We start from the raw sequence: 22,298 nt of genomic DNA, 5'->3' as shown, positions 1-22,298 counted from the left end.
TCAAAAAGGTAAAAGCTTGTTGTCAGGAAGATATGAAGAGGATTGGATACAGTGTGGAAACTGTAATATTTGGGTTCATGAGGCTTGTGCGAACATATCAGAGCTATCCAAACAATATATTTGTGATTTCTGTATTGTTTAATTGGTAATATATTTACTGGCCGATACTGGAGGCCAATTTTATAAAGTTTGATTTTTCCTTATCTTTAATTTTCATTAATAAAGTGATTATTTTGAAACATTATGATTGTTCATTACTTTCATTGACAGCATAATAGTCCTTTCATACATGACAGGAAGTATTAAACATGTACCTTTTAGCATTTTGATTTTTTTGTTGATAAACCTTAAGGTGACAGTACTGTAGGACTCTCCCCTAAGAGAGACGACGTTGGAGGCTCTATGATGTTTTGGTGTGGAATTTCTTTAACAGTAAGAACGGATTTGGTGTCTTTACGCGAAGGCTTTTTAAAGACCAAAAGGTATATTATAGAAATTTTTGTTTCTTTAAACACGTTGTTCCTGTCGCACTTTATGTAAAAAATAATGTCATCTTGGCATGATATAGAAATTATAGTTATTGATATCTGAAACTACATAGACTACAATCAAATGGCCCGCTTAATTTCCAGCATGCCCAGGCGACGTGAAGCTGTTATTAAAAGTAGAGGGAAAACATGCGATATTAGTTTACGTTGTGTCTTTATGTTTCTACAGTTTTGTTAACTGCTGTTTTTTTTTTGTCAATTTAGTATTGTTTGAGTTAAAACACATGTTAAAAGAATAAAACCGTTTATTTTCTTTGTTTTTAAAGATATCTTGGATAATAAAAAAAAACAAAATGTTCATAAAACATAAGACTACAAAATGGTTTCGATATAAACCCGCCCTTATACCTTGTCCCTACTATAGGATGTCTCAAACTCAACATAAGAGCATAATTTCTGATAGTGAACACTTACTAACATACATTTAACATACATGTAACCGTAAAACATTTACGGTTAAATTTATATTATCTGATATTACCATATAATACAGACGGCAATCCTATTGTCGGCTTAGTAATAGTATTAGTAATGTGCAAGTACCTATTATCTTTAAATCCTACTCTCGACGGAGTAAGTGAAGGAGAGTCTTACTCTGGATCATCTTTGTTAACGTTGAGTAACTCCGAAAAACATTTCTGCACCCCCTCCCCCCCAGTTATGTTTTGGACAGTTATTTTATTTATCAAATATTAAGACAATTTCAAAGCAATCAGCGGTATGGATCTTTCGTCATCAACTTGGCAAACCAGACAAGTTTAATGAAAATAATCTATTTATATGGTGTAACGATAATATTTTGCCTACCACACGGGGCATTAATACAAGGGGTAGAAAATTGGAGGAAGAAACTACTGGGGGTGGAGAAGGGCAAGCAAAATAATCGAAACATATGCGAACGGCACTTAGGTTTTGGTAGGAGAGCTGAGGTCGTGGATAAGTACAAGATAAGGGGGTTGGATTAGGGCAACTACAAAAAAATGAAATAAAGGGGTACTTATACAAATCTCTTGGGACAAACAAAACAGAAAGAAACAGGAAACACCTCTAGTAATTTATATAGAGCGCCACTTTGAGGTGCCTAATTATAACCATCACAACAGCTAGTTGTAACTGGAGATATAATTATTAAACATAAAAAACATATCTTTTCCAAATGGAAACTCAAAAAAAGGGTTAGTTAAAAAAAGAATAAACAAAATGTTAAGAAACAAAATTTAAAAAAAAAATTCAAAAAAAGGGTTAGTTAAAAAAAGAATAAACAAAATGTTAAGAAACAAAATTTAACATTTATTTTTGTATCACCACAAACAGTTACACAATAGACAGTAAAAAAATAATACAACAATAGTCGCAAAATACAAAAATACAAAAAAGACTTACATGTTTCATCTGTTTACAAATTCCAGGAGTTGGAGATACTATTATAAACTTACAAAATTTACCGCACAGAGGTTAACCTTTTTTTAAAAATAAAACAAACTAAAATCAAAAATAATAAAACGAGCTGTCGTGAGTTAACATTAAATTTAAAAAAAAAACTGAACAAATAAATTGACAGCTAAAGTCAAACCCTAAAATTTTACAATTTATTAATTATTACAAATCTTTTTTGTTATGAAAGCAAATTCTTATTATTAAAAAAATGTCTGTCTTTACTTTAAAATTTGAAAGTTACCTGGATTTCACAAAAATTACACTTGCGCTGTAAACTGGACTTAAAAACTCAACTGGCTGGGAATCTCTGACACACGAACAAAAAGGAAAATGGGTCTCTGGAACACAAACCTTGAAAACTAAACTGGACCATTAAACTGCTACTATATTTTACATATTTTTCATAAAAAAAGACGAACAACGAGGAACATTTCAAATTTGACGTAAAATTTGGACATAACGCTGAAGACCACCGCTCTTCACCGCGGCTCCAACGAAAGTGACGAAATTATCTTAAAAAATTGATCACATAAGTTGGAATAAACAAAACACTTTGGGTTTAAGACACATAAACAAGACACAACGGAAATTAAGACGTAAATTCTTAATTTTAAAACGCAATATCGGGCGGTTTGAACAAAGAAATATCGAAGAAATTTGCGCCTGTGACATAAACAAACAATAAAATGATTTATTATCGACGGCGGCGACCTAAAAAGAACGAAAGATTATTGGGGTTTTAAATTGAAGGATACGAACTAAGAAACATTGAAAAAATTCTTCGTTATTATAATGCATACATAAGGGGATTTCAATTAACACATATACGAGGGGGATTCCAATACATTTCAAATGCTACAATGGAAAGTTGATACGCTGTTGTACGAAAGTTGGAAAGTACAGGGAAGCAGAAAAGCTCTAATTCTAAATAAAAATCTTATGAACGGGTAATGTCAATATAGAAAAAACTAATTATATGCTGATATCATTATATAGTCTCTTTTTGCGTCCACAAGTTCATTACTTCTTGGCATCCATTCAAGAATCTTTTGGATCCATCTACGGTCACGCAATCGTGATACATATCCCTCCCAGTGGCGGATCCAAGCGGGGAGGGGGGTCACGGGGGTCATGACCACCCCCAAAAACAAAATTAAATATCAATCAAATAATCCTAAAAAAAATAATTTAAAACCCATCAACCCTATACTCAGGAAGTCAAGAGTTGAAATGATTCAAACTCATTTATTCTAGGGGTAAGTGTAGAATTATACGGAAGCCTTTTTAAATTGCTGTTTAAAAAAATCAACAATTCTAAATACGCGAAGAGTTACGCGATTTTCAAATTTTGTCAATTCGTCATTTGAGTGCCAGAGGCTCGTATAGTTTCTCGTCAAACCTGTCGTCAAAACCAATCTGCTAACTCTTGCAAAGAATATTTCCGAAGATCCATTTATTTACTCCTTTTAGACAATATCTGAACTGATTTAGAATAACGACTTTCACCGAAAGTTATGAATCTATTTAATCTTCAAGTCGTTTTACCTAAAACTGATAACACACCAGAAGATAAAGTTGCATTAAAAAAATTGTTGACACTAGAATATTATTGAACCAACTACTTACTGCATATTCCACAGTAGAACAAGAGTTTTCACTGTGGATTCAAAAGTGGAAAAGAGTCGTGCAAAATAATGGAAAACTTCCAGATTGTTTTTAGAAGTATTAGAAAACTGCGATATTCATATGTATCCAAATATCAGAATATTTCTGCAAATATTAATTACACTGCCACTCAGTGCAGCAACAACAGAGCGTTCTACGCTTAAGCGTCTAAAGACTTTGCTTAGAAATAGAAAGGTTAACTGGTTTAGCACTCATCAATGTGCATCCTGAAATTTCTCTAGATGTTGATGCAATCATAGAGCGATTTGCTAAATCGGATAGGCGAAAAGAATACATTTTTATAAAATTATATAATATTCTTTTAGTATTTTTAATCACTGAGCTTTTATTTACCACTCGTTGCCGGCTGTTGCTGACAATTCGTGAGAAAAATTTCAAATACCGAGTAAAAAAATATTTTACTCACTTATAGCCTAATATGCCTAATTATAGAAATAACTATTCCTTAATTATATTATGTTTTTTGTTGAACACTACTACTACTTGTCGGTTTATAACGTTCTCTTCAGCATTCTTCGAAAAACACACATTTCAACGGCTTCTATACGCCTCATACTTGTAATTCCGAGAGTCCATGTTTCCACTTCGTCTAGCAATAAGGAATAAATGAATGTTTTTACAAATTGATATCGGATATCCAACGATAAGATAGAGTTTATTAGGAATGTTAAATACATTCATTAATGTTTACACTTACATTGAGTTATTGCATTTAAATTCCTTAACTTTGGTTTATACTTATTTATCCTTGGTTTGTTCTTGATTTTGTAGCTATAGGATAGGTGGGTTTAAATTAATTGTCTTTAAAATACCTAGTTTAAATTGACAGTCCTTGATTTTTCAGTATTTATATTTTAATAACTTTCCTTTGGTTTAATAGTCTTGTACACTTGATTTTACTGTCATAGAGTATGTGGGTTTAAATTATTTTTTTTGTTTAAGTTTAAGACCCCTTAATGTTGTACCCTTCTTTGCACCCGTAAGGTATTTATGTTTTAATAACTTCTCATTGGTTTAATATATCGCCTAAAATAATTATTGAGAAAATGATTCCCTTAGATGAGGCACAAATCATATCAATCGTAAAGGTGCAAAAATCTAAATCCTATATCAAAATCAACCTTAAGACCTATGACCCCCCCCCCTGACAAAAATTTCTGGATCCGCCACTGGTCCCTTCCATGTCAATTTAAGTTTTGCAATGGTTCCGAGACGTTTAAGATGTATGACTAGAGATCGTGAACTTGTAGAAGTTACTAAAAAAACAGAAAACATCTTATCTTGGACATATATTCAGACACGAGAGATATGACTTCCTTTAACTAATAATTGAAGGAAAAATGAAAGTAAATGTGGTCCTGGCATACCATAAATGACTTGGCTGCGTTACATTGGGGATTTGACAGGACTAGACCTCTAATCCGTTTTATCTATCAATCTAGTTTTCGTCTACTGTAAGTTCTGTTTGATCTCCGGGGCTTATTTTATATGGTGGTTTAGCACTTTTCGGGATTTTACAAATATACGGTCTGCTGGCATTATTTGTTGGCATAAACTAAGTTCTATTTCTAGAACTTCCGTCTCTTTCGTCGGAAGCAGTGGACATTACTTAGAGTTTTATTACAGTATGAACATTGGCAATCCTTTTTCAATAATTTGCCATATATTATTTTTTATTTGGCAAATTTAATTAATTATATTCATTTCATATTTTGTAAGATCCGACTGCTTTTTTTCGAATGTTCAGAACATATTCACCCCTACACATAATTTTATTTTTATTTTTATTAGATTTATTATCTATTTATTAAGCGTTAATACTACTACTACTACTCCTGGAGTAGATGTCCCCTTAGACCATAACCTCCTTGTCTCAAAAATGAAACTGAGGGTAAAAAAGATAATAAAATCCAAAAGTTTTAAGGTGAATACTTGGTTATTCAAGATAAATGAAATCCGTGCTGAGGCTTCAACTTGTATCAATCAAGAAATGAAGAAATTAACATCATAAATGAAAAACACTGAGAATGTAAACATTATGTGGAGCAAAATCAAAGATTTTGTTATAAAAACACAGAAAGAAACTATACAAAAGAAAAGAGAAAGCCCAAAACCTTGGATGACTCAAGAAATACTGCAAATCATGGAACAAAGAAGAAAATATAGAAACAAAAATCCAAAGAAGTACAGAGAAAAACAGAAATTAACAAGGAACAATAAAAGAGGCTAAGGAAAAGTGGATGATGGAAACATGCATCGAAGTGGAAGAATTACAGAAAAAGCATGATCATTACAATTTACACAAAAAAGTGAAAGAATTATCTGGAAAATCACGAACAAATACACCTAACCGATTAATTGACAAAAACAATAAATCTATTAATAACCTATTTGAAATAAAATAAGTATGGACTAAATATATTGAAGATCTTTTCATGGACATAAGAACGGAACCAACACAAATTGATAACGAAGAAGCTCCAATAATATTAAAATTTGAAGTACAACATGCTATAAACAACTCAAAATCTGGCAGAGACCCTAGGTCAGATGAAGTTCATATCGAGCTGATTAAACTTATAGACGAAGACAATTTAAGTGCAATAACTATACTCTTTAACAACATATACAAATCTGGTGAGATATCTACAGAATGGCTGCTACCGACCTTTGTTCCGCTACCAAAAACCAAGAACCTCAAACAATGTAATGACTATAGATTAATCAGCTTAATGTCACACTTATTAAAAACAATTTTAAAGATTATACATCCAAGCATATTCAGAAAGAGCGAAGCGGATATGAGTAATAGACAGTTTGGCTTTCGTAACGGCTTCGGAACAGTGGAAGCTCTGTATAGTTTCACAACTCTTGCCCAAAAATGTCGAGACCACCAAAAAGATCTTTTCGTTGCGTTTATAGACTATGAGAAAGCTTTCGACAAAGTTAAACATAACATTCTCATGGAATGTCTAAAGAGAAAAGGACTCGACAAAAATGACATTAACATAGTGAGAAATCTCTATTGGAACCAACAGTTTGTGGTAACATTATATGGAAATAGCACGGATGCGCAACAGATAAGTAGAGGTGTGAGACAGGGCTGTGTACTTTCACCATTACTATTTAATATATATTCGGAGAAGTTATTTACGCAAACACTTGAAAACTGTACAGAAGGGATCAAGATAAATGGTGAACATATAAATAACATCCGTTATGCTGACGATACAGTCATTATCGCTGAATGTGAGACAAACCTGCAGACGTTACTAAACACAATTTGTGACACTGAAGAACAGTTTGGTTTAACAATAAATATAAAGAAAACAAAAACCATGGTTATCAGTAAGAGGGACAAAGTCATTACAGGGATCCAGATAAAAAATAAAGATATTGAGCAAGTGGACAAAATGAAATACTTAGGAGTCTGGATTACGGAAGATCTGAATCCGAAATCAGAAATTCGCTCAAGAATAGAGCAATCAAGAGCAGTCTTTTTGAAAATGAGGAAATTTCTGAGTAACCAAAGACTCAATCTGCAAATCTGAAGTCGAATGGTAAAAATGTTATATCCACTCTATTCTTCTTTATGGTGTCGAAGCCTGGACTGTTAATGTTGACTTAATGAGAAAACTGGAAGCTTTTGAGATGTGGCTTTTTAGGAGAATTTTGAAGATACCATGGACCGATCATATTACGAACGAAATGGTGTTGCACAGAATGGGAAGAGACAGAAAACTTTTGTTCACCATTAAAACGAGAAAGACAGCATATTTGGGGCACAAACTCAGAAATGATAAGTACGAGTTGTTGCAACTGATTATGAAGGATAAAATCAAAGTAAAAGGGGGTCCTGGTAGACGACAAATATCCTGGCCGAAAAACATTAGCGACTGGACCGGGTTAAACACACAGACGCTCTTAAGAAAAGCAGAAGATAGAGACGAATTTGCAATGGTTATAGCCAACCTTCATTAGTGGAGACGGCACTAGAAAAAGAGATCTATTTAAATTATTTATCTGTTCTAAATCCAATTTTTCTTTATAGTGTCGCCATATCTTCTGGAGGGCTCCTTCACTTCTTTTGGATCCTCTATGACGCCAAACCAACAGTTTGTGTTCATATATCTGTACCGTTATAACTATGTGGAAAAATCGTCCCAACTATTAGAATTTAAAACATATTCACAGTTGCAGTTTTGTGTTTTTGTTACAAATGTTGTACATTTTAATAGTGGATGGATGGATTCATAATTATGATTATAATCAAAACATAACATATTCGTTTTTGATGAGATAAATTTCACTGAAAATTTATTCTATTTTATTATATCTAATTAATCAAAAACAATTAATGTTATTCCACTGCTGCATATTTTACAAAAAAATGAAAGTATCATTGTATTCAATTAGCATTTGTATTCAGATATTCTTAGTTCATTTGCAATATGTTGAAGAACGTAATTCACCAATGGGTAAAATAATAATTCTTCGGAAGTGTCTCTTTTCACGTACTACTTTTACTTTTATTACTATGATCGCATTATTGGCATTGAAAATATTGTTTTTTTTATAGACATGATTAACAAAAGCTGTTATACTAAATGGCATTTGAATATAAAAGGTTTAATATTCAAACTTGCAGTTTGACTTCTGTCCACGTGTAGCTCAAAAAAAATGAAAATATATACAGGGTTTATATTTTCACTACAACCTCTCGCCAAAAATGCTTCATCCTTTCTCAAAAATTATTTTAATTTTGTCGAACTTTTTAAACAATACCCTAACTCACCCTTAGACATTCTAGTAATTTTGGACATTGTTTCACTTTTTACAAACATTTAAATAGACGATACCTTAAACATTCTGAAAACTAAATACAGTATCCAGCAAGACTACTTATCTCTGATCAAACATTGCATGTCCCAGACTTATTTATTTTTTCAAAATCAATTACACAGACAAATGAATGGTGCTCCAATAGGCTCTCTCCAGTAATTTCCAATATCTTTGTGAAAGACTACGAGCCCCGAACAGTAGCTACAGCTATTTTCAAACCCACATGTTGGCTGCGATATGTTGACGATATATTCGTAATTTGGCTTTACGGCAATGATGCTTTGGTATCTTTTCAAACCCATCTGAATGGCATATACCTTAGTATGAAATGCACGATGGAAACTGATTCATCCCTACCGTTTCTCGACGTTCTCATTAGGAAAAACAAATCTCATAGTTTGCATTACTCTGCTAACCGAAAACTTACCCATACCAACATTTGCATGCCAATTCTTATCACCCATCTATACAACTTAATTCAGTCATTAATACTCTTGTCTTCAGATCAATATGCCTTTGCGATTATGCAAGTAGATCCACTGAGCTCTCTTCTTTAATGCAAGCTCTCAACCAAAATAGTTACCACGAAAATCACCTCCATAGGAGCATCCACAGGCTTCAATCTTCTACTCAATCTCAACTCAAAGACTCAGATCCTCATCAAAGCTTTTTCTTGCTTACATCGCAGCTGTCGCTGACAATATCGAAAAAATCCTTAAATTAAAAGATAGATGACAATATTTGCCTACCAACAAAAGCTTTAATGTCTTGTCCAATCAATCAAAGACAATATTCTAAACAAATAATCAATCAAACCAACCGCAGAATACAAAACTTGCCATTTCTGCTCGTAATTCCGATTCAATTTCAGCTCTAGGTTAACCCTATCTTCATACAGGTCACAAAATTGATTATAAAATCTTCAAAACCATAGGCCCCATCCGCTTTTATCAACCAAGAACTATCCGAGTAGCTAAAAAGATTAAAAAACGGCCAAGTTGTCTCAATAAAAGAGATAACGGCAGCCGATTGCCTTCGACATGACCTCTCTCTTTAGGAAACCTATCCTAAAAAAAAGTAAGGTTTTTGCAAGTCCAGACTTTGCAGCATTAATCGAGACCTTGGACGACTAGCATTGAAGATAACTATTATATGTAGTTGTAAAAGATTTAAATGTTGAAGTCATAAAATACTATATTATGTTGATTTACACTATATTAGTTTTCCTTAGATTAGATTGTATATATTATAAATATTTTTATTTTCTACCTATATTAATGTATTTTAAATAATTATTACCATTCTCCGAACAAAAACAATCAGGTAGTGAACATTTTTTAGGATTGCAAGGACTGGCAGCATTCGGGTCATTATGGATATCACAATACCCTTCATCACTACCATCTGGACAATCCACTGAACCGTCACAGAAATATTCTTGTGGCAAACATGTGTTATCAGCACATCCAAGATAATTTTGCTCCTTACAATTGGCTCCTTTTAATAAGGGTTTTGGAATAACTGCCTCTAAAAACATAAAGGCTATAAATGTTAAATTTAATTAATTTCTAATATGGAAAAGGGCACTTAGAGTTGTATATTTTAAGTTATGCCGTATAATATTATATTATTATTATTTCCATTAATATAATAGTAAGAACTCCTAATTACTTTTTAATCACACTATTCTTGTTTTTTTTTTCTGTTCTCTATGGATCAGTCAAAACACACCATGAAAAGATGTCACTAACAAAATTTTAACTTTCCAACTAAATTTTAAAATGTATATTGTCCATTATTTTAAATGTTATATTTTATATGTGTGTTTTTAATGTTGAGTATCGTAGCTTTACAAAAATAATCTCAACGACTAGTAAGTTGTAATGACAATTTGAGATATGTTGTAAATATTTACACTTTCTTCTATTTACGGTATCTTGAAGAAGGAATAAAAGAATTCCGAAAGCTCGACCAAAAGTCAAAAGAGTGTTTCTATAACATCCCGGCCAAACCTACTGACTGCAACCCTAATAAACTGTGTTGTTTGTATATATATATATATATATATATATATGTTTTGGATGGGTTGGAGTCAATAAAAGGAGCTATTATGTAACTATTTTTTACCCCGAGCTTTCAATTGTGTTTACAATTGTTTTCAAGAGCTCAAGAGAGATATATAAAATTATATTAACTCACCAAATAAAATTAGTGTTGTTAATAATTTGCTGCTAAACATATTTTAAAAAACTATTCTAAAAACTTTCTTATCTAATAAATGTTTCTTAAATTTTGTAATATAATTTTGAAAAACTTTTTTAACACAAAAACAATTGAATTTATAAATAAGTTAGAATAGCGACCAATTACAAATTAGCCTCAATGTCATAAATGCCAACTTAAAATTGTCATTGACATTGACAATTATATTGCCAAAAATTAAAATTTTGTTTAAAAATTGTTTTTTTTTTTATTTAGTGCCTAATACAATTTAAAATTTAAAATTTTTTACTAAATAAAAATAAATTTTTAAACAAAAATTATATAAAAATTATAAAACCAAAAATTTTAATTTTTGGCAATATAATTGTCAATGTCAATGAAAATTTTAAGTTGGCATTTATGACATTGAGGCTAATTTGTAATTGGTCGCTATTCTAACTTATTTATAAATTCAATTGTTTTTGTGTTAAAAAAGTTTTTCAAAATTATATTACAAAATTTAAGAAACATTTATTAGATAAGAAAGTTTTTAGAATAGTTTTTTAAAATATGTTTAGCAGCGATTTATTAACAAAACTAATTTTATTTGGTGAGTTAATATAATTTTTTTTTAGTTCCACTTTGTAAGATATTTTGTATTTTTTAGCAGCTCTTGAAAATATTGAAAGCTCAAGCCCCTTTTATTGACTCCAACCATCCAAAACATATTTATATATTTTTTTCAAACGAGTCACAAGTATAGCTTTTTTCTTACTCTTATATATATATATATATATATATATATATATATATATATATATATATATATCTATATATATATATATATATATATATATATATATATATATATATATATATATATATATCTGTGTACAATATATTTAACAATACAAAATTGGGGATGGCATCAAAAGAAGAGTATTATGTAGAAATTATTTTTTAGAACAGTATAACCTTTCATACCTGTTGAATTCCTACCACTTGATATTGATGTGATGCAATTGACTTTACAAACAAAAACCAGCATAAAATTTGAAATTAATTCTTATGATTTACCTGTTGTGAGATCACAGTTATCCACATTTAACTTAAAATCACATATCTGTCTGTTGACATCAAAAAGTAAGCCAGTGGAACATTTAAAATCGAAAACTTCTCCATCCAAACATAAAAAATATTTGGAGCATTCTTCCTGTGTCCACATTGTATGTGCAGATCTGTCTGGATCCCTATAAAAATGACCATTTTCTACGCAACGTGTCTTCTTGTTATCTAAAACTATCGAATCAGAAATTTATTAAATGTAGTAAAGAGAAATGGTTGTTTAAAAAATATAAATATACTTTAGAAACTAAGTCAGGTTTCAGTCAGTTTGTGGAAAGAAAAAAAGATACAACAAAGATAAAAATGCCAAGATAAATTAAATTGATTTAATAGGGGCCATCCAAAACTTGAGGGACAGTTATAAAAGCTTGTGCTGAAAAAATAGAAGAACGAAACCTACTTCCAATTTTGAAAAAGGTATTATTGTTTAATTGGACCCCGTTATGCAACAAGGAACCAACTAACATTTTCTCAAAAATGAGGTTCTTGGTTCGAATAGATGCAAATAATATTATTCATGTTCTGCAATAACGAACCAAATGTTCTGGCACCTCAGCACGATCTAGTGGACGATAGAACCATATTGCAGAATAATAAATTCAGTGGTACAGGTTTTCAATTTCGAACCAAGTAACTTCGGTTCCTTGTTGCGGGTATCTGTAACATCCGATAGGTGGTTCCATGTTGTAGATTTATTTCATTAGGTTTCAGATTACCATTGGGAATCAATAATTATTGTGAAAATGTTACCTTACCAAAATAAATTTCTATCGCAGAGTGCAAAAAATTATGAGAAATGTAACGTTGATGCCATCAACTTCCACTGAAGCTTATATTTGCAATTTTCGAGAGGTATGTGTATTGATTTATATTTTTTTAACTTCTAACCTTAAAAACATTTTTAAAATTGTGTAGAATATTGTATTTTTTTAGTTGCTTGTATCTAATAGTATGTTAATTAACAAATTTTAAAATAATAAGCTCTTTTTGTTTATAATTTTTTAATTCCACTTTGATTTTTTGTAATATGTAAGTTGGTTCCTTATTGCCAAATTATTTTTTAGGTCCAGCCAATTACTAGCGAGGAAAAGCAGGGATCAAGTACCAGCAGTAGTTCATGTGCAGAATTAGAAATCAGTAATTTTAATGAACAGGATATATCGATTACTAATGATGTGGGGAATGAAGAAAATTCTGATGATTCTGTTAAGGATAAAAATTTCGAACCTACCTACAGTGATATATCTTCAGATGAAAGTTTAGATCAAAATCTAGGTGAACAGTCTACTTTGAATGTAGTAATATCTTTCTCGTGTCGTCCAAGAAAAGGAAGAAAGAGAAAATTTGCACAACAAGACAGAAAAGAAAGAAAAATAAAAACTAACAGCAATATGGAATATTACTCATCAAGAGGAAAACTAGTAAAATCAAGAGATTTTATCAGATACATGTGTTCATGTGCCGCCAAATACAAAGAAAAATTTTCTGTTTAAACCCTTCAACAGTTTTTCGAACACTATTGGCACTTAGCTGATTATAATCTACAAACTACATTTATATCAACATCTGCTAGAGAACATCCTGCACAGAGAAAAACTTTGCAGGCCACAAATCCTGCAGCACGACAATTCTCAAGAAAATACTAAAGAAAGAAAATATAAATAAAGTAGTAGTTTGTAGAAATATGTATACCAATACATTGTTAGTGTCAACTAAACGCATAAATACTGCTCTTCAAAAAGTAAGGATTTTGACTACACTTGTTAAGCGAGGAGTCCGCGGTGGGCACAACAAAATGTCAACAGATAGAAAAAAATTATAGTTAACCATGTAAACAAGTTTCCACGGTATTTATCTCATTATTGCAGAGCACGTAAAATGGACCAAGAATTTTTGCAAGAAGGAACTACTTTATCAATAATGTATAATCTTTACAAACCAAAATGTGAAAATCCTGCCAGTTTCTTAACTTTTAAAAGAGTTTTTTTGAATGATTTTAACTTGCGACTAAAAAGCTAAAAAAGACACCTGTAATAAATGTGATGCCCTTAAAATTAAGATACAGAGTATTAAAAATGAGGAAAAAGAGGATATTGTTCGACAACAGGAACTGCATTTGGAACAAGCTGAATTAGGAAGAAAACAAATGAATCTTGACTTAACCAAAGCAATAGAAGATGAACAAATAGAAATTCTGACCTTTAATTTAAAAAAACGTCGCCGTTACCTCGCATATCTTCAAATATTATATTTTCTAAACGACAGTCATCGGTATATAATTGCGGAATTGTGGAAGGAGAGTTTGGGGCAGATATTAAAAAGGTCCCGGAACTGATGTTATTGTTGGTGGATTTATTAGGTACGTGGGCGAATCGGGGGTGTGTAGTCACGGGGTTTAATAAAAGGATGAAGTAGTTGATATCCTTGCTTTTTGAGATTTGGGTTGGGTGAATTTTTCTGTTAGTGACTATATAATCAATTATAATATTCATTTCGTATGGCATTATTGCAGGGAAAATCCTTTAGGATTGTTCTCAAATATCATGGTTAAATCTATTGCAAATAGCTAGGCTAATTCAGGGGGACCGACGGCTTTACCAAAGCTTATAGCCAAAAACAAAAATATTATTAAATCTCAGGTCGTTAAAAGCAGAGGTTAGTTTGACTAACTCTATTTGGGGATAGATAGCGCTGGAGTTTTCATTACGGAGAGACAGACAGAATAAGCAAATTACACTATTGATAATATAGAACTTACAATTATGAAAAAAATGTTTGTTATTAGATAAAAATTAAACGATAGTACTTAAACATATTTCAAATTTGCACCATGGTGTATAAAAATAAGAAAAAATATAGTTTTAAACTTTCGTGAACATTTTTTGAAACTCAGATACGATCTTTTGCAGTACGGGGGACAATATACAAATAAGAGTAAAAAAAGCAGGAAAGCACAAATTATCCATGGAATTAATTTCTTAAAAAAATTCGAAAAACCTAGTAAATTCCATTTACCGTTGTTAATTTGGTCATATAATTCGAACAGCTACCACTTAACATTTGCGTTTGTTCACTAATTGGATGAATGACTTCTACAAATTTCTTTCTTAGTTCGACGATTTTACTAGGTTAATGACATGAATGTTATTGCAATTGTGTTATTATTTGTTTAATAAGTACTAATCTATATGTAAAAGTTCTTCTAGAAGCTAGAATCTTCTTAATTGCAGTTCCTACACGTTATCAATAAATGTACACGGAAATCAGCATCACACAGGTTGCTTTTCTTTAAAAGGGCAATAAAAGAAAACGAGGTTGTTGACCAAGCAAATAGGAAATCCTTTTATATTTTTTTTATCCAGTATACACAATAATTAATTAATCAGCCTAACGCAGAGGTTTTATGGTACAGAACAGAAAATGAAATAATTTGTTTTGTCTCGTAATTAATTAAAACAAATATGTACGTTTTCATTATATTCTGCCTAAATTTCATAAACATTTTAAATAAACCCGGATTGCTGGCATTTCACCACAAAAAGAAATAAAAATATTTGAGTGTACAAATACCAAAAGAGGCTTAAAAAAGAATATAACCTTTATGCTGAGATCCGAAAAGTAAAAATAAATGTATCACGTTGCTTGCTGCAAGTACATGTTATTAAATATAATATATATATATATATATATATATATATATATATATATATATATATATATTTCTTGGGTGGATCAGTCCTTTTTGTTTATGTTATTTGCAGCCACTTTGAACTTGGTTTTCCACTTTTCTTTCTTCCTCCTGGTTTCTATAAATATATGTCTATAAATAACATTTCCAATTCTAATATATATTCGTTTGCTTTTTCCATTAATTGGTTTATTCTGTGTATTGCATCTATTGCAGATCTTCCTTCTGTAAATCCACATTGGTACTGTCCCACTGCCTTCTTTGTGATCTTTGATAACATCCTTTTTATTATTGTTGTCAATATTTAATATGTTGTATTTAGTAACGTTATTCCTCTATAATTTTCACAAATTTGTTGGTTTCCCTGTTTATGTATTGTTATGATCTGCCCTACCTCCCAGTCCTGTGGCATTTTGTCGACTTTCCATATATTTTTCAATAGTGCCAGTATTCCTCCTCTCAGCTCCCTTCCTTCGTATTTTATTAGTTCCATATAAATTCCATCATTACCGGGGGCTTTTTCATTTTTGATTCTCTGTATTATTTCTTCAAATTTCTCTAATTTTTATTCTTTTGAAATTTCGATGTCTACTTCATCTACTTCGTCTGCTTCTTCTTCGTGCCCCGTTTTCTCCTCGTTATTCATTTCTTTTCCTGTTGTTTCCTTTACCAAGAGCTCTCTATAGTAATCCCACCATACTTGCTTGTATTCTTGATCCTCTATTATCATTGTTCCCTCTTTATTTTTTATCCGTTTGTTTTGTCCTTGTCTGATCACTTTCTTAGTATTCTTTCGTAATTTTTCATATTCTTCTCTGTCTTCCTCGTTATCTGATCTTAGCCATTTAATTTTGGCTTGCACTTTTTTCCTGATATTTCTCTAGATTCTTGGTTATACCATTTATTTTTTGTTTTAACCTGACTTTTACCTACCTGCATATTTGCACCTTCTTCTATTGATTATTTGATCGTCTCCCATTCTGTGTTTATATCTTCAGCTTTTTATTTTGCTTTTATTTGAACTGTTACTGTCTCTTCATTTTTAAATTTAGTTTTGCTTTTATTTTGGATAATAGCAACTGTGATGACGTCACCATGACATCGTAATGATGTCATTCCTTTGTTTTTTAAATTAAAATTTATATTTTTTCTGCCATAATTAAATAGAAAATAAAATTCTATGAACGGAAATATGTATTACTATTGCCTCAAACTTAGTAGTGTTTTATATCTTCTTCTTTAGATACCGTCTCCTCTAAGGAGGTTGGTAATCATCACAGCTATTTTCACTTTTGAGATTGCAGCTCTGAACAAGTCAACGGAACTGCAATTATACCACTTTCCCAGATTGTTGAGCCAGGAGGTGCGTCTTCTTCCAATACTTCGTTTTCCCTGTATTTTTCACTGCATTATGGTTTGTAGCAACACATATTTATCCCCTCTCATAACGTGTCCGGGATATTGTAACTTTCTTATCTTAATCGTATTCATGATTCTCATTTCCTTTGTCATCTTTCTGAGGACCTCATCATTTGTCATTCGGTCTAACCAACTTATTTTTAATATTCTTCGGTAGGTCCACATCTCGAATGCTTCAAGTCGATCGCTCACCTCTTTCTTTAAGGTCCAATCCTCCACCCCATACAGCAGCACCGAAAACATATATGAACGTAATATTCTTATTTTGAGTTGCAAACTAAGTTCTCTACTGCATAATACTTTTCTCATCTTATTAAATGTTGCTCTAACTTGTCCAATTCTCATTTTTATTTCTTCTCTATACTCGTTATTTTCATTTATAATTGTACCAAGATATCTGTATTTTTTTACTTTTTCTATTTAAATCCCTCTTATATTTAAAACGTCTTGTTGTATTTTGGAAATTGTCATAAATTTTGTTTTATTAGCATTAAGCGTTAGTCCGCTTTCCTCACTAGCATTTACTACATTATCTAAAAGTGTCTGTAGATCTTGTATATTCTCTGCAATTAGTATAGTATCATCGGCATATCTGATATTGTTGATGGGTCTGCCATTGACTTTTATTCCAATTGTTACATTTTCGAGTGATTTTTTAATTATTTCTTCCGAATATAGATTGAACAATAAGGGGGAGAGTATGCAACCTTGTCTTAAGGCCTATTTTTATCTCTACTAGGGGGAGCACGGAAGGAGCCTCCACGCAAGTGATATTATAAGAACAATATGTCACTGGCGCTCCCTGGAAACGCCCCTCGGGCGGCCAATCCTTCCACCACTGGATCCGAACAAAGTAACGAGAATCAACGGCTCTTCTCAGAGCCTACACTGACAATGATGACCATAAACATTGAGGGTATTACTTGTAACAAACAGGAAATTTTGTCTGAACTGTGTAAAATCCACAAGTGTGATATATTATGTATACAAGAGACTCACCGTGACATATCAGCACATAGACCTAGCGTTGAGGGAATGCAGCTTATCATTGAACATTCAAGTGCAAAACATGAAAGCGCCATCTTCGTGAGAAGAGATATTGATGTAACATCAGCTGAAAAAACATGCTACAACGACATTGAAATACTAACCGTCGAAATAGGAGCCTGCACAGTGACATCTGTGTATAAACCACCCCAGAGAGACTTTGTTTTCTCCCCTCCAAAAAATTTCGCTTCTCAAAAAACCAGATTCATTCTGGGTGATTTTAATAGTCATAATGTCCATTGGGGCTACGCTTCAACTGATAAGAATGGAGATCTTGTGGAATCGTGGGCTGAACAAAACAACCTGGCACTTCTACATGACCCAAAACTGCCCTATTCGTTCCAGAGCAAAATATGGAAGAAAGGTTACAACCCTGATCTCACCTTCATCAGCATGTCTTTAGAGGACCGTTGCGTTAGGAAGGTATATAAGCCTATACCGAAGACGCAACATAGGCCCGTGGGAATAACTGTTTACAGCGCTATAAAAGCTCCCAAGATTCCTTTCAAACGAAGGTTTAATTTTAAAAAAGCGAACTGGGCAAAATTTGCTGATGAATTGGAAACACAAGTGAAAAATATAGTCCCGATCCCCAAAAACTATGACGCGTTTATCAAACTTGTAAAACGAATCTCATGTAAACACATACCCAGAGGATGTCAACAACATTACATATCTGGTCTGAACGATGAAGCAAAAGACATTATGACAAAGTACACCGAAGAATATAGTAAAGACCCATTTAGCGAAGTTGCGGCAGAGATAGTGGAGAGACTACAGCAAACACTAAGTGCCTCCAGACAACAACGGTGGAGCGAGACTTTAAGTAAAATGGATATGACGCACAGTAGTAAGCAGGCTTGGAATATGATCAAAAAACTTAATGGTGATCCCACAGAGATGAAAGAGCTATGTACAATAACACCAAATCAGATAGCCCACCAACTGCTTCTGAATGGCAAAACAAACAATCGTTGCAAAACGCCAAAGATTATAAGAACTCAAGACCAGGAAACAACTCTCTTGCGAAACTCATTTACCATCGCAGAGCTCAAAAATGGTATTGACTGTATGAAAAATGGAAAATCACCTGGAGTGGACGAAATCCTAACAGAGCAGATAAAACACCTCGGGCAAAAAGCGAGACAATGGGTGCTCGATCTATTTAACATCTGTCGCTCTACCTACCAGATTCCAAAACTGTGGCGTAAATCAAAAGTAGTAGCCCTTCTGAAACCTGGGAAAGACCCTGAACTACCGAGTAGCTACCGTCCGATATCCCTGCTATGCCATTTGTATAAATTGTATGAACGTCTCATTTTAAACCGCATCCAGGAAAAATTAGATGCAAAATTAATCCCACAACAAGCAGGCTTCAGACCAGGTAAATCATGCACAGGCCAAGTGCTGAACCTAACAGAATACATAGAGGAGGGATTTGAGCAGAAAGACATAGTGGGAGTAGCCTTGATAGACCTCACAGCGGCCTATGATACGATAAACCACAAAACCCTGCTAACTAAGATCTATAACACTGTGCTTGACTACGACCTGGTAAATATCATTAGATCACTGTTGTGTAATAGACGTTTCTACGTTTTGCTAAATGGAAAGAAGAGCAGATGGAGAACCCAAAAAAATGGCCTACCTCAAGGAAGCGTTCTGGCGCCGTCCTTATTTAACATCTACACCAACGACCAACCAATGCACCCTCAGACTGAGAGTTTTGTCTACGCTGATGACCTTGGTATAGCCGTAAAGGGGAAAACACTCACACAAGTAGAGTCGACAATGGAAGAGGCTTTAAACATGATGTCAACTTACTACAAACAAAACTCATTAAAGCCAAACCCTACTAAAACCCAAGTATGTGCATTCCATCTCAACAATCAACTAGCGCATGTAAAGCTGAATGTTTCTTGGGAGGGACAACGCTTGAAACATATTGATAAGCCCAAATATCTTGGAGTAGTACTAGACCGGTCACTAACGTATAAATTCCACTGCCAGAACACAAGACAAAAGGTTTCTACGAGAAACAACCTTCTCCGGAAACTTGTAGGGAGCAAGTGGGGTGCAAACCCCCAGGTCTTGAAGACAACAGCTGAGGCCTTATGTTTCTCAACAGGGGAATATGCTTGTCCCGTCTGGGGTAGATCTAGATACGCCCAACAAGTCACCACGGCGTTGAATGAAACATGCAGAATAATTACCGGTTGTATGAAGCCTACCCCCCTACCCCTACTGTACCGGGTAGCTGGATTCTCATCACTAGATGACCGTAGATGCGCCTCACAATATGTGGAGAACTTCAGGCAAACTTTCGATGAAAGGCACCAATTATACGGGTTTGACGAACCACCAGGAATCAGCCGACTTAAATCAAGGAAAAGGTTTATGAGAAATGTCAGCGTCGAACCACCCGAACTGTTCCCCCTGCATCCAGAACGACCTAATGGAATGAACCTGGACTGGAGAACCTGGCGGACACTGAATCGCATACGCACAGGTGTTGCCCCTGTAAAACAGAACCTCATTAAATGGGGCATCAAGACAGACAGCGACGCACTTTGTGAATGTGGGGAAATACAGAACATGGAGCACCTGAGAGTATGCAGACTTTGCCCATCACAGTGCACCCTCGATGATTTATGGCTCGCAAATACAAAGGGTGTAGACGTAGCCCGATATTGGGCAGAAAAACTGTAGTCGGATCCAGACACGAAAAAGTAAAGTAAGTTATCTCTACTTCCTCCGAAAGTTCTTTGCTTACTTTGACTTTTGCTGTTTGGTTAAAGTAGAGATGAGTTATTATTCTTAAGTCTTTTTTGTCAATGTGTTTATCTTTAAGTAACTGTATAAGACGGTTGTGTCGGACCTTATCGAACGCCGTGATTTATATATAAGGTGGTAAAAGTCAAATAATTAGTATTAACGTTTAACAACAGAAATAACAGTATTGGTTATTTAAAATAAAAATAGTTTAAATAAGATGCTCAAATTGATATCCCCGCAATTCTTCTTCTTCCTTCTGCTTCCGCTTCTCTCAATAAGCCACCCTCTGTTTGAATTCTAGAATAAAGCTCTAGAATTAACTTCTGAAACTTACATGTGGACTATCTTGCATATGTATTAGAATGTTTAGTTGTAAGGTTACTTATTGCCAAAAAGTGAAGAGAGCTCAATTTGATCTAGCCAAACTATGGTTTCTGCTGTTAAAAATTAAGCATAGTTTTGTAGTATTTTATTTTTCTTGAATTACATATAATTATACTTAGACTGTTTTTGATTAAGTCTAAAAATATAGTACTTCAGTTCCCATGAGGTATAACACAGGCAATGGGAACTTTATGACTTCTATAAGAAATGAAGTATAAGAAAGCAAATATGATAATATCAAAACAAACAACAAATGAACATGATTTATGAAACGTTATAATGTTATAAATACTTGGGTAGTATATAAGAATTTACAGAAAATAAAATCTAAACTGATATAAAATGAAAATTTGCACAAAAATACGCTCCTATGTAATGTTTGTCTACTTATTCACTATAATCTGTTAAAAGAAACTAATTGAGTAGATAGTATAAACAGGCAAGATGATTATCGATGCAATAGGAATATAATTGTCAAGAACGATCATATAAGAAAAGGTCCAAAAAAAACCAAATATGTAAAATATATTAAAAATAAGAAGCAGTAAGTGTAAATGTTTTGGTTTTATTAGATTCTGTACATTTATGAGTAGGATATTTTTATCTAGTCGTAGGAAAAAAATAATATCACTGTTTTAATCTTAGTTACCTATATATTTAATTTCTGACAAAATTAGGTGACAATGTGATAAATGCACCATTTAGGAAAATACTGCAAAATATTGTTTACATACTTGTTACTCCTTCTACCGCCATACTAACAATAAGACACTTTAACACTAAAAAAATAGAAACACCCATCACGATTTGTTTACAAAATAGCTTACCGAGAGCTATTGATAAAACACTCTAAGAATTGTTAATGATTGTTAAGAGATCGAGTTTTTTCTTTTCCTAATAACAGAAGTTGCGAGCTAACTTTCTCGATTTTAGGCCGATCTTAGAACATTTTTTTTGTGGATAGTATCAGATATTATTATTTCTTATTTGGACATCTAATACTAAATAACGACAATCTTCTTAAATAATAAAATATCAAATTTTACTTTAAAATGTAAAGCATAGTAAAGAAAAAATGGAAATTGAAAGAAGTTTCCAATGTTTTCTCAAATTTTTATTCTCTTGCTATGTAATATATGTTAATG

General features: G+C 32.7%; 1 protein-coding gene across 1 annotated transcript in view; it reads right to left on the bottom strand.

The window, feature by feature from the left end:
• The window catches only part of ChLD3 (Chitin and LDLR binding deacetylase 3), a 63,726-nt gene extending 41,712 nt beyond the window's left edge, over positions 1-22,014 (bottom strand). Inside the window, exons 1-3 of the mRNA XM_072524915.1 lie at positions 21,888-22,014; positions 11,793-12,014; positions 9,813-10,040 (exon numbers count right to left, since the gene is read on the bottom strand). Coding sequence (XP_072381016.1) covers positions 9,813-10,040; positions 11,793-12,014; positions 21,888-21,954 — 517 coding nt within the window. The 5' untranslated portion in view covers positions 21,955-22,014. The remainder of the gene's footprint in view (positions 1-9,812; positions 10,041-11,792; positions 12,015-21,887) is intronic.
• Positions 22,015-22,298: the final 284 nt, after the last annotated feature.

Source organism: Diabrotica undecimpunctata, chromosome 3 (genome assembly GCF_040954645.1).
Source record: "Diabrotica undecimpunctata isolate CICGRU chromosome 3, icDiaUnde3, whole genome shotgun sequence".
Taxonomy (NCBI): domain Eukaryota; kingdom Metazoa; phylum Arthropoda; class Insecta; order Coleoptera; family Chrysomelidae; genus Diabrotica; species Diabrotica undecimpunctata.
This window is presented reverse-complemented; position numbering and strand designations above follow the sequence as displayed.